Genomic DNA, 15519 nt, shown 5'->3' with positions numbered 1-15519 from the left:
ACCTCAAATATGTCTCCAAGGTCTGATTAGTCCGCTCGGTCTGGCCATTAGTCTGAGGATGGAAAGCAGACGAAAAAGACAAATCTATGCCCATCCTAGCACAGAATGCCCGCCAAAATCTAGACACGAATTGGGTCCCTCTGTCAGAAACGATATTCTCCGGAATACCATGCAAACGAACAACATTTTGAAAAAACAGAGGAACCAACTCGGAAGAAGAAGGCAACTTAGGCAAGGGAACCAGATGGACCATCTTAGAGAAACGGTCACACACCACCCAGATGACAGACATCTTATGAGAAACAGGCAGATCCGAAATAAAATCCATCGAGATGTGCGTCCAAGGCCTCTTCGGGATAGGCAAGGGTAACAACAATCCACTAGCCCGAGAACAACAAGGCTTGGCCCGAGCACAAACGTCACAAGACTGCACAAAGCCTCGCACATCTCGTGACAGGGAAGGCCACCAGAAGGACCTTGCCACCAAATCCCTGGTACCAAAGATTCCAGGATGACCTGCCAACGCAGAAGAATGAACCTCAGAGATGACTCTACTGGTCCAATCATCAGGAACAAACAGTCTACCAGGTGGGCAACGATCAGGTCTATCCGCCTGAAACTCCTGCAAGGCCCGCCGCAGGTCTGGAGAAACGGCAGACAATATCACTCCATCTTTAAGGATACCTGTGGGCTCAGAATTACCAGGGGAGTCAGGCTCAAAACTCCTAGAAAGGGCATCCGCCTTAACATTCTTAGAACCCGGTAGGTAAGACACCACAAAATTAAACCGAGAGAAAAACAACGACCAGCGCGCCTGTCTAGGATTCAGGCGCCTGGCAGACTCAAGGTAAATTAAATTTTTGTGGTCAGTCAATACCACCACCTGATGTCTGGCCCCCTCAAGCCAGTGACGCCACTCCTCAAAAGCCCACTTCATGGCCAAAAGCTCCCGATTCCCAATATCATAATTCCGCTCGGCGGGCGAAAATTTACGGGAAAAAAAAGCACAAGGTCTCATCACGGAGCAGTCGGAACTTCTCTGCGACAACGCCGCCCCAGCTCCGATTTCAGAAGCGTCGACCTCAACCTGAAAAGGAAGAGCAACATCAGGCTGACGCAACACTGGGGCGGAAGAAAAGCGGCGCTTGAGCTCCCGAAAGGCCTCCACAGCATCAGGGGACCAATCAGCAACATCAGCACCCTTCTTAGTCAAATCAGTCAATGGTTTTACAACATCAGAAAAACCAGCAATAAATCGACGATAAAAGTTAGCAAAGCCCAAAAATTTCTGAAGACTCTTAAGAGAAGAGGGTTGCGTCCAATCACCAATAGCCTGAACCTTGACAGGATCCATCTCGATGGAAGAGGGGGAAAAAATGTATCCCAAGAAGGAAATCTTTTGAACCCCAAAAACACACTTAGAACCCTTCACACACAAGGAATTAGACCGCAAAACCTGAAAAACCCTCCTGACCTGCTGGACATGAGAGTCCCAGTCATCCGAAAAAATCAGAATATCATCCAGATACACAATCATAAATTTGTCCAAATAATCGCGGAAAATGTCATGCATAAAGGACTGGAAGACTGAAGGGGCATTTGAAAGACCAAAAGGCATCACCAAATACTCAAAATGGCCCTCGGGCGTATTAAATGCGGTTTTCCACTCATCCCCCTGCTTGATTCGCACCAAATTATACGCCCCACGGAGATCAATCTTAGAGAACCACTTGGCCCCCTTTATACGAGCAAACAAATCAGTAAGCAGTGGTAACGGATATTGATATTTAACCGTGATTTTATTCAAAAGTCGATAATCAATACACGGCCTCAAAGAGCCGTCTTTCTTAGACACAAAGAAAAAACCGGCTCCTAAGGGAGATGACGAAGGACGAATATGTCCCTTTTCCAAGGACTCCTTTATATATTCTCGCATAGCCGCGTGTTCAGGCACAGACAGATTAAATAAACGACCCTTAGGGTATTTACTACCCGGGATCAAGTCTATGGCACAATCGCACTCCCGGTGCGGAGGTAGTGAACCAACCTTGGGTTCTTCAAAAACGTCACGAAAGTCAGACAAGAATTCAGGAATCTCAGAGGGAATAGATGATGAAATGGAAACCAAAGGTACGCCCCCATGAGTTCCTTTACATCCCCAGCTTAACACAGACATAGCTCTCCAGTCGAGGACTGGGTTATGAGATTGCAGCCATGGCAATCCCAGCACCAAAACATCATGTAGATTATACAGCACCAGAAAGCGAATAACCTCCTGGTGATCCGGATTAACACGCATAGTCACTTGTGTCCAGTATTGTGGTTTATTACTAGCCAATGGGGTGGAGTCAATCCCTTTCAGAGGTATCGGAGCCTCCAAATCATACCCACAGCGTTTGGCAAAGGACCAATCCATAAGACTCAAAGCAGCGCCAGAGTCGACATAGGCGTCCGCGGTAATAGATGACAAAGAACAAATCAGGGTCACAGATAGAATAAACTTAGACTGTAAAGTGCTAATTGAAACAGACTTGTCAGGCTTCTTAGTACGCTTAAAGCATGCTGATATAACATGAGTTGAATCACCACAATAGAAGCACAACCCATTTTTTCGTCTAAAATTCTGCCGCTCGCTTCTGGACAGAATTCTATCACATTGCATATTTTCTGGCGTTTTCTCAGTAGACACCGCCAAATGGTGCACAGGTTTGCGCTCCCGCAGACGCCTATCGATCTGAATAGCCATCGTCATGGACTCATTCAGACTCGCAGGCACAGGGAACCCCACCATAACATCCTTAATGGCATCAGAGAGACCTTCTCTGAAAATCGCCGCCAGGGCGCACTCATTCCACTGAGTAAGCACAGACCATTTGCGGAATTTTTGGCAGTATATTTCAGCTTCATCTTGCCCCTGAGACAAGGACATCAAGGCCTTTTCCGCCTGAAGCTCTAAATGAGGTTCCTCATAAAGCAACCCCAAGGCCAGAAAAAACGCATCCACATTGAGAAACGCAGGATCCCCTGGTGCCAATGCAAAAGCCCAGTCTTGAGGGTCGCCCCGGAGCAAGGAAATTACAATCCTGACCTGCTGTGCAGGGTCTCCGGCAGAGCGAGACTTCAGGGACAAAAACAATTTGCAATTATTTTTAAAATTTTGAAAGTGAGATCTATTCCCCGAGAAGAATTCAGGCAAAGGAATTCTAGGCTCAGACATAGGTGCATGAACAACGAAATCTTGCAAATTTTGTACGTTTGTGGCGAGATTATTCAAACCTGTAGCTACACTCTGAAGATCCATTTGAAACAGGTGAACACAGAGCCATTCAAGGATAAGAAGGAGAGAAAGAGAGGAAGGCTGCAGTATAGGCAGACTAGCAAGTGATTCAATTAAGAGCACACTCAGAACTAGAGGGAAAAAAAAAAAATTGTAGCAGACTTCTTTTTTCTCTCCTTTCTCAGCCAGTAATTTAACCCTTTTTTTTGGGCCGGTCAAACTGTCATGATTCTCAATGGCGAGAGAACATAGCCCAGCATATATGAGAACTAGCTCTTGGAAGATGGAAACTATACTGACCATGAACTAAACCTGCCGCACAACTAGAAGTGGCCGGGTAGCATGCCTACGTTTTTTTATCCCTAGATGCCCAGCGCCAGCCGGAGAACTACCTAATCCTAGCAGAGGAAAAGACAGTCCTGGCTCACCTCTAGAGAAATTTTCCCAAAAGGCAGACAGAGGCCCCCACATATATTGGCGGTGATTTTAGATGAAATGACAAACGTAGTATGAAAATAGGTTTAGCAAAAATCGAGGTCCGCTTACTAGATAGAAAGAAGACAGAAAGGGCACTTTCATGGTCAGCAGAAAACCCTATCAAAACACCATCCAGAAATTACTTTAAGACTCTAGCATTAACTCATAACACCAGAGTGGCAATTTCCGCTCACAAGAGCTTTCCAGACACAGTAACGAAACAGCAGCTGTGAACAGGAACAAAATGCAAAAACACACAAGGACAAAAGTCCAACTTAGCTGGGAGTTGTCTAGTAGCAGGAACATGCACAGAAAGGCTTCTGATTACATTGTTGACCGGCATGAAACTGACAGAGGAGCAAGGTTATATAGCGACTCCCACATCCTGATAGGAGCAGGTGAACAGAGGGGATGATGCACACAAGTACAATTCCACAAGTGGCCACCGGGGGAGCCCAGAATCCAATTTCACAACAGTCTCTACTATGGTATCTACGATTTTTTGTCCCTGTATTCATGAGTATATGTTGGTGGGCGCAATAAAGATTACTCCTTCATGAGGTACTGTATATCTATAGGGGGTCTTTGTGTTCTCTAATCCCTAGGTGTACCACTGTTTTTCATCTTAGGGCCAGGATATTCGGGTATTCAGATTGGCTCCCCTGTGCCACTACACTTAATAAGGCCTTTCGGGTATAGTCGTGGGGTTTGCTGTAAATGCCCTTTAATATTTGGCACCTCTACTATATCTTTGATAGTCTGTGAGTTTCTTGTCCACTGTGTACCTTCCATTATAATATCGTTGCAAGTTCATGTGCGTTAATGTATTTTTCATTCTATGGGGTTAGGGTGTAACCCTACAGTAAATAGGGTCCATCTAAAGCATTTTGATAGTCCTGGTTATTCTATACAGGCTCCTAACGCTATGCAGCGTAGGAGTATGCGCAGTGTGATTGTTACGCTGCTCCTGAACACACAGGACATGAGGGGGTTAACTGGTTAGTTATGTAGCGTTGGCTGCATGCATTCATTCGTTTGGTGTTTTATTGCATTCCTGCACAGTCACTGCAGTGGATGCGTTTTACACTGTGTGGACACTTCTACTTTGAAGTGCTCACTGAATGGCATCCTGATTGCCTGGGTAATTTTGGGTATTTCTTATTATACGACGCAGGAGCCTGTGTAGAGCGATCTCAGTATTGCTCCAGGCTATACTTATGTGGCAACAGCATCTGATCGGTATGTGCTAGCTGGCGCTTGTACTTGCTGCAGCTATGGTTGGCATCGTAGCGTTGTGCATGGAGCGGTTCCCTCTCATGGCATTAGCGCTCACATACTTTATTGGCAGTATGACAGCTCATACAGTGTATTTGGCTCATCTTAATGCGTCTTGACAGCTCTGATATTTTTTGCAGGTTTCTATCACTATGCGGCGCAGGAGCATGCGCTGTGCGATCGTTACGCAGTTTCTGAACATATGGGTTAGTAGTGGTTAACTGGTTGGATTTATGTAGCGTAATTTGTGCTCATTCATCCTACTGGTATCCTATGGTCCTTTGCATAGCCAATATGGTGGATACATTATGTTTTATACTGTGTGGGCACCTCTATTTTCAAACGATTTTGTGTGCTTTGATTGCCTGGATTACTCGGTTTGGGCATTCATTAATATGCGACAGGAGCCTGTGTAGAGCGATCCCAGCATTGCTCCAGGCTGCACATGTGTGACACTGACATCTGATCGGTATGTGCCAGCCGGCACTTGCATTTGCTGCAGTTATGGATTACATTGCAGCGTGGTGCATGTAGTGGCTCCCTCATACCGAAGGGTTAAACTCTGGAAGCTTTTCTTGTCTCCCCGGCAACTGTATTTTCACACCAATCAGCGTTCGATGCCGGAGCATGCTCAGATGGGGGAGATTCTCCATGTTGGTGTGACTCATACTACTCCATGCGGCCGATCTAGCAGCAGCACAGCTGATTATGGTAATGCTATTTATTTATTTGTTATATAAGGGGCAAGTACTTGGTCTTTAAATTACCCCTGACGAAGCTGCCCGGTGTGGTGGCGATACGCGTTGGGTCTCCTTGTAGCCCACATTAGGACTCTTTTTCCAGGCGCTATAGGCTTGGGCATTATGTGCCCTGGGTAATATGCTATCTCTACAGCTCACACTATCTTGGTGCTATTTTTCTGTATAGTGGCATGTTAGATAGTTAGTCACATGCTATTGAGGCATTATGCTGATATATTTTTTGCTGCTTGACATTTATGTACCGTTATGTACACACCTGTCGTCTCTACTTGCTAGGCAGGTTTGTGCATGTGTGTCCCTTATCTAGCACTTGCAGTGCAGGGATTTGTATGTCTATGTGGGCTTTATACTCTTGCTATTTTGCATTCACACTATTAGTGGTCTGTTCCCATTTGCAGTACCCAGGGGAGTGCCCAGGTAGCTTGGCCTATTTCTTTCATTCTATGAGCAATTTGGTTCTAGGTAATTACATCATATGTACATGACTCGAGTCCTATGTGGGGTACGGCCGTATTAGGGGCTGTTGTGTATAGCATTTGTATGCTTTTTAAGTGTTTTTATATGTCCATGTGTTTGTTACCCTTGTTTGTATATATATTTCAATAAAGCTGTGTATATATAATTTTTCGCCATTTCCTTGTTGTGGTGATCCCCTTTCTTAGGACCTTGTCTGTTTCACCTTTTGTGTATGCTCATATGTCTCAGGTCCTGGTGGTATCCCATGATCCGTGGTGCCCCCTTTCCATTATATGTATACAGGATGAACACAAACTCCATGCAGAAATCGCCAGAACAACTCTCCAAATGCCAATTCCAAACACAAAGCAACTCCTCCAACTCCAAACCAGGCAGAATGAACTATCACTGGAAATTCCCAAATGCCAGTGTCAAGCATATATAACAAAGGGGAGTGACCAACTCAGAACAGCTGAGACAATCCATGATGGAGAGCTTCAGGAGATCAACTGCACTGATTAACCCTATCAATGCCAAATCAAAGAAAACCTGCATGGTTTAGTATGATGGTGAAGCAGTTCTAACCAGTGCAGTAATTCAAGTAACCAGACTCCGTTATCTTCTGGCCCCTCTCTGTGGCGGTATTCCCATGACACTTAAATCCTAAATTACCCAGTGCTTTGATAGGTTAAAGAGTCTCAGGTGATACTTGTTTCATAACCATGCTGAAGGCTTTAACAGATTTGTCTGTCAGTTTTTTATAGTTATGATTAAGAGTCGGATCAACTCGAAGCACATCAGAAAAAGTCTTCTATTCCTTCTATATTTTACTGGATTTAAAAATAAACAACTATTGGCTTTTGAAACCACCGTGTGCTGAACTTCAAGCCATGATTGGACTTGATATTGAACTAGTCTGGAATTTGTGTAAATGCACCAGACTACACTGCCAAAAGAGATGATTAGGACATAGATTTTAGCCAGACCGTCACTGCTGGTTTGAGATGGTATAGTTGGAAGTGTAAGAAAAAGAGGAATACTGCAGACACCAAATACTAAAACTTGCCGCAGAAGAAAAGGAGCGTAGAGCTAAGTCGGAAGCTATGGAGGAAAGAAATATATTAGCTAAAGCCTGGTCCCGCAAAGTTAACCCTGCAAAAAGAGGACCCTTAAGAACAGGAACTGTGGTCACCTTTAACCTGGACAGAGGATGGGGTACATAAAGGAACATGGAGAAACTGAGGAACTGTTTGTTAATTGCAGAGATTTTGAGTCACACCTCTTAAAGGGACACCCTGACTGTGACCTTTACCCAGGAGATAAAGTAACCTTTACCCGGCACCATGGTGAAAGGGGATACTATGCCTTACAGGTAACCAGGTGCACAAAGAAACGTACTAATACCCATGTAGCCACTGAGAGTGCAGTACATAACCAGGCTACACAAACCCCTGTTGCTGGACTGTTTTCAGCTGAGTCACCAGTTGTGATGTGTACCAAAGAACATCCCCAGTCAGTGGACACCAGGATCTACCCTGGAAAAGAAAGTAAAGAGACATTTACCTGCTTTGAAAATGTTTTGATGTTTGTTGATGTTTCTTACAGTTTAAAGAGACAGTAGGGTAATGAACAGTGCTTACCTGAGAACTTTCCCTTGTAAATAGTTGGCACCTCTTAAGGTGCCCCTTATTGATTTTACCACGCGCCGGCAGCGCGTGCAGGACCCTGTTTACCCTGTTGTTTTACAGACCAAAGAAAAACCATCTGGGGTGGCTGAAGACCAGGTCTGGTTGTTATGCCTTGTAGCCCGCCCAAGCCAATGTTGAGGGTTTATGACGGATCCCCCACATCATTGTTGTTATTGGTGCACAAGGACACCCTCTGTTGAAATGCTTGCAAATTTCATGTTTGCACTTTTCAAATGTCTGCATTTTTGTAAATATGTTATGCAAAGTTTTAAGAACCGTACCTCCCATAAAGGGGAGCTTAAGTTGTTTAACCTGTTGACATGCATGTCTAAAAATATTTTGCATAATCTAACCTGTACTGTTGTTTCCTTTTCCCAGACCAGGAGTACTAGATTTAATGGGGGGGAGTGTAACAGTCCAGGTTCCTGGTTGTTACAGTGCCATTGCTTTCCTCATGGGGAAATTGATGTCACGCTTGGAAGCAAGAGATGATCTTCTCTATTAGGTACATACAAGCATACAACATGTTCACACTCCAAGCCAGAAGGGGGAGCTCTGATCCAGCTTGAGGGTGGCTCCCCTAGATATATATTCTGGTCTGGAGGGACAGTCAGTCTGTCAGAGAGACAGAGCACAGCCAGTCTGAGAGTGAGTTCCTGTCAGAGAGACAGAGGAGAAGGAAGCAGAGGGGCCATGCAGCCACGAGAAGTGCTGAAGCTCCTAGGGAAAGAGCAAGAGAAAGATGAACGGATTTGTAGAGAGCGTGTAGGAGAAGTGGAGAGCAGGAGAGTAAGAACTGGGAAGGACAGCTGTGACTGGGCTACCTCCCTACAGAGCGCAGACACTGTTAGCCGGAAGGCTCCTAACTCCACCTGGTAGAGGGGACTCTGAACTCGCACCCAGGGCCACAGACCGGGTCACCGCCACCGTGACATATCCCCTTTAAGTACCGGACCCAGTACCGAGTATCCCCTAGGCACTGGCGGGTGACTCACATGGTTAGTAGATCGCCCCCTCAGTCGTCTTTATTCTAGACTAAATAATACTAATTTTGCTAATCTCTCTGGGTATTGTAGTTCCCTCATCCCCTTTATTAATTTTGTTGCCCTCCTTTGTACTCACTCTAGTTCCATTGTATCCTTCCTGAGCACCGGTGCCCAAAACTGTACACAGTACTCCATGTGCGGTCTAACCAGGGATTTGTACAGAGGCAGTATAATGCACTCATCATGTGTATCCAGACCTCTTTTAATGCACCGCATGATCCTGTTTGCCTTGGCAGCTTGGTAAGTTTATCAGTAACTTGGATCCCCAAGTCCTTCTCCATGTCAGATTTACCCAGTGATTTCCCGTTCAGTGTGTAATGGTGATATTGATTCCTTCTTCCCATGTGTATAACCTTACATTTATCATTGTTAAACCGCATCTGCCACCTCTGGGCCCAAGTTTCCAACTTATCCAGATCCATCTGTAGCAGAATACTATCTTCTCTTATATTGACTGCTTTACATAGTTTTGTTTCGTCTGCAAATATCGATATTTTACTGTGTAAACCTTCTACCATAATGTTAATAAATATGTTGAAGAGAATAGGTCCCAACACCGACCCCTGCGGTACCCCACTGGTCACAGTGACCCAGTTAGAGAATATACCATTTATTACCACCCTCTGCTTTCTATCACTAAGCCAGTTACTTACCCATTTACACACATTTTCCCCCAGACCAAGCATTCTCATTTTGTGTACAAACCTCTTGTGTGTCACGAAACGCTTTGTAAAAATCAAGATATACCACGTCCAATGACTGACCTGGGTCCAGTCTATAGCTTACCTCTTCATAAAAACTGATTAGATTGGTTTGACAGGAGCGATTCCTTATAAACCCATGCTGATATGGAGTTAAACAGTTATTCTCATTGAGATAATCCAGAATAACATCCCTCAGAAACCCTTCAAATATTTTACCAACAATAGAGGTTAGACTTACTTTCCTATAATTTCCAGCTTCACTCCTAGAGCCCTTTTTGAATATTGGTACAACATTTGCTGTGCGCCAGTCCTGTGGAACAGGCCGCCACATCGCTATAGAGTCCTTAAATATAAGAAATAATGATTTGTCTATTACATTACTTAGTTCTCTTAGTACTAGTGGGTGTATGCCATCCGGACCCAGGGATTTATCTATTTTAATCTTATTTAGCCGGTTTTTCACCTCTTCTTGGGTTAGATTGGTGACCCTAAATATAGAGTTTTCTTTGTCTCTCGGCATTTCACCTAGCATTTCATATTCCACCGTGAATACCGTGGAGAAGAAGGTGTTTAATATATTAGCCTTTTCCTCGTCATCTACAACCATTCTTTCCTCACAATTTTTTAAGGGGCCTACACTTTCACTTATAATTCTTTAACTATTGATATAGTTGAAGAACAGTTTGGGATTATATTTACTCTCCTTAGCAATGTGCTTCTCTGTTTCCTTTTTGTTTCCTTTGCTGACCTGTGTAGGTATCTCAACACAGGTCAGCAAAACAGACTGTGTACTGAGGTACAACAAAAACATGGGGGGTTTGATCTCTCCGATCAACTCCTCCAACCGTACAGTGCTTTGAGAAAGGTCAGGGTGTGGTACAAAGCTGGCTGTGCACATCGTACAAATGGCAATGCTCAACGCTTTCCTGCTGTCACGATGTGCATGCCACACCGATACGTTGTACCTTCAGTTACAGGAGATAGTGGTTATGGCCCTGATATTTGACACTCAGGAAGGAGCGGGCCTCAGTACTTCCGGAACTGAAGGTGCTCGTATCGTACCAGGTCAGCATTTCCGGGAGAGGTCCCGCAAACTGGAAAAATAGGTAAGTTGCAAAAAAGGAGCCAAGTGTGTTACAAAAGGGGAATACGCAAGGACACCATTTATCAATGCGACACCTGCCACGAAAAACCGGGTCTGTGTATGAGAGATTGCTTCAAACTGTACCACACCTCCATACACTACTAATTTACTTAGATATATAGGAAACAGTAGATTAGTTCCAAAAAGGGGGCACATCTAGATAAGTTCCTTGGGGGTCTAGTTTCCAAAATGATGTCACTTGTGGGTTTTTTACTGTTTAGGCAAATCAGGGGCTCTGCAAATGGAACATGATGCCCGCAGACCATTCCATCAAAGTCTGCATTCCAAAACGTCACTACTTCCCTTCCGAGCCCCGATATGCGCCCAAACAGTATTTTTTCTCACATATGAGGTACCTGCATACTCAGGACAAATTGGACAACAACTTTTGGGGTCCAATTTCTCCTGTTACCCTTGGGAAAATTAAAAATTGGGGACTAAAAGTTCAGTTTTGTGGGGGAAAAAATAGGATTTCTTATTTCCATGCCTGGGCATTATAAACAATAGTGAAACACTTGGGGGTTCAAAGTTCTCACCACACATCTAGATATGTTCCTTATGGGGTCTAGTTTCCAAAATGGGGTCACTTGTGGGGGGTTTCTACTGTTTAGGTACATCAGGGGCTCTGCGAATGGAACATGATGCCTGCAGACCATTCCATCAAAGTCTGCATTTCAAAACATCACTACTTCCCTTCCAAGCCCCGACGTGTGCCCAAACAGTGGTTCCCTCCCACATATGGGGTATTAGCGTACTAAGGACAAATTGGAGAAAAACTTTTGGGGTCCAATTTGTCCTGTTTCCCTTCGAAAAATAAAAAATGGGGGAATAAATGATCATGTTTATGGAAAAAATATGATTTTTTATTTTCACGCCCGGGCGTTATAAACTTTAGTGAAACACTTGGGGGTTCAAAGTGCTCACCACACATCTAGATAAGTTCCTTAGGGGTCTAGTTTCCAAAATGGGGTCACTTGTGGGGGGTTTCCACTGTTTAGGCGCAACAGCGGCTCTCCAAATGTGACATGGCATCCAATCTCAATTCCAGCCAATTTTAGTTTGAAAAAGTCAAACGGCGCTCCTTCCCTTCCGAGCCCTGCCGTGCGCCCAAACAGTGGTTCCTCCCCACATGTGGGGTATTAGCGTATTCAGGACAAATTGGACAATAACTTCCAATTTCTCTTGTTAACCTTGGGAAAATAAAAAATTGGGGACTAAACGATCATGTTTGTGGAAAAAATATGATGTACAATAACAAATTGTATTGTGGTACCGTGTTAGCCAGAAAAATCGATGTGAATACTCTTCTGCCCAATGACGACAGAAGTATTCTAGGAGGAATACCTTTATTGGCTAACCAGAAAATAATATGGTTGCAAGCTTTCAGAGCACAGTGGCTCCTTCTTCAGGCAAGATTACAAAAAATCTTGCCTGAAGAAGGAGCCACTGTGCTCTGGAAGCTTGCAAACATATTATTTTCTGGTTAGCCAATAAAGGTATCACTCCTAGAATACTTCTGTCATCATTGGGCAGAAAAGTATTCACGTGGAAAAAAATATGATTTTTTATTTTCACGCCTGGGCATTATAAACTTTAGTGAAATACTTGGGGGTTCAAAGTGCTCGCCAAACATCTAGATAAGTTCCTTAGGGGGTCTAGTTTCCAAAAATGGTGTCACTTGTGGGGGTTTCCACTGTTTAGGCACATCAGGGGCTCTCCAAAAACGACATGGCGTCCCATCTCAATTCCAGTCAATTTTGGTTTGAAAAAATCCAAACAGTGTTTTTCCCCAACATATGGGGTATTGGCATACTCAGAAGAAATTGCAAAACAACTTTATCTGTTCATTTTCTCCTTTTACCCTTGTGAAAATAAAAAATTGTTGCTAAAAGATAATTTTTGTGACTAAAAAGTTAAATGTTCATTTTTTTCCTTCCACGTTGCTTCTGCTCCTGTGAAACACCTGAAGGGTCAATAAACTTCTTGAATGTGGTTTTGATCAGCTTGAGGAGTGCAAGTTTTAGAATGGTGTCACTTTTGGGCATTTTCTGCTATATAGACCTCTCAAAGTGACTTCAAATGTGAGGTGGTCCCTAAAAAAAATGGTTTGGAAATGTTGTTGTAAAAATGAGAAATCGCTGGTCAACTTTTAACCCTTATAACTTCCTAACAAAAAAAATTTTTGCTTCCAAAATTGTGCTGACAAGCAGATATGTGGGAAATGTTAATTATTTACTATTTTGTGTCATATTTCTCTGTTTTAAGGGCATAAAAAAAAGTTTGAAAATTGCAAAATGTTCCAAATTTTCTCCAAATTTCTATGTTTTGCACAAATAAACACAAATAATATCAAAGAAATTTTACAACTAATGTGAAGTACTATATGTCATGAAAAAACATTCTCAGAATCCCCAAGATCTGTTGATGCGTTCCAGAGTTATTACCTCACAAAGTGAGTGGTCAGAATTGTAAAAATTGGCCCGGTCATTAACGTGCCAATAATATTAATATTAGCAAATTCTAGACAGTAACAAAGTTATTAATAGAGACATGCCTCTGGTGGATAAAAGTACATTTAAAGATTAACCATGGACACTTTTGGAGCAAAAAGAGAAATGTCACAAATTTGGCACAATTTTAATTAGAAAAGTAAATGAGGAACAATAACTCACAAAATTACTCATAGACAGTGTTGGAAATTGTTTGTAACTAAAGAAAGAAAACATATTTGGTATAATTTATAAAAACAAAACCGAAAATCTGGTCTGGCGGCCCATAACAACCAATTAGAGCTTATCTTTCATATTTCAAACTATTCTAGAAAAATTAAAGCTGCAATGTGATTGGTTGCCCGCAATCTCATATTTGGAAAATGGGGGAGATTGCAACTTGGAAAAGTTAGGAAAACTACTAAACTGAGATGACATTACAACAAAAAATGTATCCATACTTGATAAAGTTAGAGTAAGGAAGGCATCAGGTCTGCCAAGCCTCACAGAAAGGCCTTTTGCAGATGTCCATGGATTTCGATCCGATCTTTGACCACAATGCACGGACTGGCCGTGGGTCTCCCAACCGGAGCACGACATCTTCATCTATTTCAATGAGGTTGTAACCCTCAGGGGTGGACACCCACGTCCAGTGCATACTCAGGCCGATTGGCAGGAACGTCTGAATAAGCCTTCAGGGTGTGGCACTTCTCATGAAAGAACTAGAACAAAAAACTGATGAGGGGTGCTACTACGCTGGGTGGTGTCTTTTTCTAATTATTATGCAGCTGTAAATTGTTGTCATTTGGTATTATGTAAGAAATGCCTAAATTTATGTACAGAACACCTACATTCATGAAGCCGATAAATAAAGAAACACTCCTAACAATTGTCAAAGACAATTAGAAATCATCCAGTAGGGCATTTCTTATTCTCCCCAGCAGTACTCTGAAACCCAAAAACTTCTAAATCAGAGTGAGGGCCACTCTAACAATGCGGAAGACCAGATCCAAAAACTTGTTTAATCTTTAATGACTTCTCTTCATCCTGATATGTAAAAAAAAAAAGAGTCAATCGGTGAAAATTTGGTAACAACGTGCCCCAAATTTGTAGATAAACATAAAAACACTTACTGTCTCACAGGCGTCACTTCTGTACTTGGTATCAGGTTGGTCTCCGCTTAGCAGACATTCCTCTAACAAAATAAAGATGCATTTTATGGAAAGTTCAACCAAAATAAGATTTCTTACATCATTACTTAAACTAAATATTTTAGGCTACGTTCCCACATTGAGTTTTTGGTGTGTTTTTTGCGCCAACATATTTTACCTAATAGGTTCATAAAATCTGCAACATCAAAAACCCACCATAAGCTCATTGTGGGAAAGTAGCCTAGTGAAAACATCTTTATAATGACCACCCCCTGAAGTGTGGGGAGGTCTTCTCAAAGAATAGATCCATTATAAGTCACCTAATCACTTTTGATCTAAGAGTTCAGTGGTCTCGGAAGTGTCACCCAAAGATGAGAATTTGGAAAAGTCTCCCACCTGCTATGTGCCATTTATAAGATCATGATATGAAGCAGAGGGGCCCTTAAGCTCCTTTATGCCACGTGTACACATTGAGTATTTGGTTAATTTTTTTGTACATCAGTATTTGTAAGCCAAAACCGTGGAACAATCAGAGGAAATGTATAATAGAAACACGTCACCACTTCTGTATTTATCACCCACTCCTGGTTTTGGCTTACAAATACTGACGTAAAAAACTCACCAAATACTCAATGTGTGCACATGGCCTCAGGTCACTGAAAAGATTGAAAAGACGCCGGAGAACGCGTTTCAGGAAAAAGACCGCCAGCGCTCTCCTGAAGAGTCATGCCTTAAAAATCTCGGCAAGTCCACCGGCATCTTAAAGATGTTGTATCCCTATATCCTTAATTTCCTACCCAAGGCGCTTCACTTCAAAGTTAACCGTTTACTACCCAAAATTCTGATTGAGCCTTAGACTAGGGTTTCCCTTACTCTTGGGGGTGCAGTATTCCTGGCTTTTACTTTGCATGAGCTATGGCTACCATAAAAAAAATATTGGGGAGCAGCACTCCTGGCCAACACTTTGCATGAACTACGGCCAGTATTTAAAAATTATCGGCATATAGCGTCAGAACAAGTCCATTTTGAATGCTTTATACTGCAAAGTCTA

At 42.9% G+C, this 15519-nt stretch overlaps 1 protein-coding gene across 1 annotated transcript in view; it reads right to left on the bottom strand.

Moving 5' to 3' along the window:
• Window positions 1-13294: 13294 nt before the first annotated feature.
• The window catches only part of LOC143774586 (patatin-like phospholipase domain-containing protein 6), a 110856-nt gene continuing 108631 nt past the window's right edge, over window positions 13295-15519 (bottom strand). Inside the window, exons 34-35 of the mRNA XM_077262336.1 lie at window positions 14451-14512; window positions 13295-14364 (exon numbers count right to left, since the gene is read on the bottom strand). Of these exons, the coding sequence (XP_077118451.1) occupies window positions 14305-14364; window positions 14451-14512 (122 nt within the window). The 3' untranslated portion in view covers window positions 13295-14304. The remainder of the gene's footprint in view (window positions 14365-14450; window positions 14513-15519) is intronic.

This window comes from Ranitomeya variabilis, chromosome 5, assembly GCF_051348905.1.
Source record: "Ranitomeya variabilis isolate aRanVar5 chromosome 5, aRanVar5.hap1, whole genome shotgun sequence".
Taxonomy (NCBI): domain Eukaryota; kingdom Metazoa; phylum Chordata; class Amphibia; order Anura; family Dendrobatidae; genus Ranitomeya; species Ranitomeya variabilis.
This window is presented reverse-complemented; position numbering and strand designations above follow the sequence as displayed.